At 57.1% G+C, this 1,916-nt stretch overlaps 1 protein-coding gene across 1 annotated transcript; it reads left to right on the top strand.

The window, feature by feature from the left end:
• The first annotated feature begins 736 nt into the window (after positions 1–736).
• On the top strand, positions 737–1,726 carry LOC113212411 (jerky protein homolog-like). Its single transcript, XM_026431093.2, has 2 exons — positions 737–1,513; positions 1,595–1,726. The coding sequence occupies exons 1-2, from the start codon at positions 737–739 to the stop codon at positions 1,724–1,726; spliced, it is 909 nt and encodes a 302-aa protein (XP_026286878.2).
• Positions 1,727–1,916: the final 190 nt, after the last annotated feature.

Here is a 1,916-nt window from a genome sequence, read left to right as displayed (position 1 = left end):
GGACGAGGACGAGGACGAGGACGAGGACGACATTGTAATGCAAGAGGACGGCGAGAGTGAAAGCGACTATGATAGTGATCAAGACGAAGTTCAGCATGAGTGGGAGGATCAGGTGGATCCCTTAGCTACCCCACCTGGTTCACCACCTGATTCGCCGCAGTTCCCCGACTCCACTACGGACCTTTAAGGTATGTGCCTCCCCTAGTGTGCTGCTCACCTCACCTGTAATCCCCACTCCACATTACGGTACTCCCACCATGTGCTGCCTACCTGCCCACCTGGCGGGGGCCGGGCGCACGCGCGCCAGTGTGCCGCAGACCCCCCTCCTCCCTCGCGGGGACCGCGGGGAGACGGGCGGCACCTTCTCCCCCCTCCGTCCGGCCCCTCCCTCCACGGGCTCGGGCGCGGGGATCGCGGGGGTCCCTCCCTCCTTCCCCACTCCCCTCACCCTCGCGGGCGCGGGGGCCGCGGGGAGACGGCCGGCACCTCTTCCCCCCCTCCCTCCCTCCCCACCACCCGACCCTGCCACGCATGGGCTCCAAGCGCGAGTCGCGAGCGCCGGGGAGGTAGACCACCCATCTAACACCTCCGCCACGCCCGCGTTCGGAGTGCGTTCGGACCCGTACGCCCTTTCTCCCCTCTCTAGGTGCGCGCGAGTGGGTTCAAAAAGAACAAGGATCGCGTCACGCTCATGTGCTGCTCCAATGCGTCGGGATTCCACCGGCTACCATTGCTCATGATTGGGAAATCTGCATTGCCGAGGTGCTGGAGGAACAGGAAGGACCTCACGACACTGCCAGTTGTCTACACCAACCAGCACAAGGCGTGGATGGACTCTATCATATTTTTGGACTGGTTTGGGACGGTGTTTGTGCCCGAAGTGCAACGGCGTCAAGCGGCGGATGGCATCACAGGTCCTGTCGTCCTGATTCTCGACAACGCTCCGTGCCACCCTGACGCCAGTATTCTAAATGACGTGGAACCAGGATTTTCCGTCATGTACATGCCGCCCAACTGCACCAGCCCAATACAACCGATAGACCAGGGGGCCATCGAGACCATGAAGCGGCTGTACCGAAGGGGACTCCTCGCAGAACTGCTTCTGAATGAGACCAACGACGGGCTGGACGTCACAAAGTTTCAGAAGAAGTTGACAGTCGACGACTGCAGCCGCCTCGCCTCCAAGGCCTGGAGTCAGGTCAAGGAAACCACCCTGGCCCGAGTGTGGCGAAAACTGTTGGGGGAGCAGCATGGGGAAGAGACACCCACCCCACCCTCGTCGCCCGACGGGATCCTGGAGCAGCTCGCGGCTGTCAACCCCGCCATCACACCCAGTGACATGACGGCTTGGCTGCAGGTGGACCATGCTGACCCTGGTCATGGTCTCATGACCGATGACGAAATCCTGCAGGCTGCCCGGCGAGAAGACGTAGAGGACGAGGAGGAGGTCGACGACCCATCCCCAACTTCCGCGGCTTCGCCCGCTGTCTCGGCGGCGGCGGCAGTAGTCACTGTAAGTCTCTGCGGTCACGTGCTTGAATTACCTTCGCACGTCATGGTCAACATATTTCATTAATTGGTCCATTCATTACAGGGTCCGTCAAAAGAGGAGGCACTGACTGGCTTTGACACGGTCGTAAAGTACCTGTCCACCAAATCAGACCAACAAAGTCAGTATTTACTTCGACAGTTTAATAAACTCTTTACTCCCTTGAACAATAATTAATGTAAACAGTTATTTGTACTTCAGAGAAAAATTATTGTTACGTTTTCTCTTACCATTTATTTGTACTGAAGAAAAGGATTATAGTTTAGTTTTTTGTTACTATTTTGTTTTTTTGACTCATCCAAATTAAATCTCATTCGCATCACCGCCATACACTAAACACTATTGCGCATTCATTTGCTTGTCCCTC

Source organism: Frankliniella occidentalis, unplaced genomic scaffold (genome assembly GCF_000697945.3).
Source record: "Frankliniella occidentalis isolate FOCC.00 unplaced genomic scaffold, Focc_3.1 Scaffold506, whole genome shotgun sequence".
NCBI lineage: Eukaryota > Metazoa > Arthropoda > Insecta > Thysanoptera > Thripidae > Frankliniella > Frankliniella occidentalis.
This window is presented reverse-complemented; position numbering and strand designations above follow the sequence as displayed.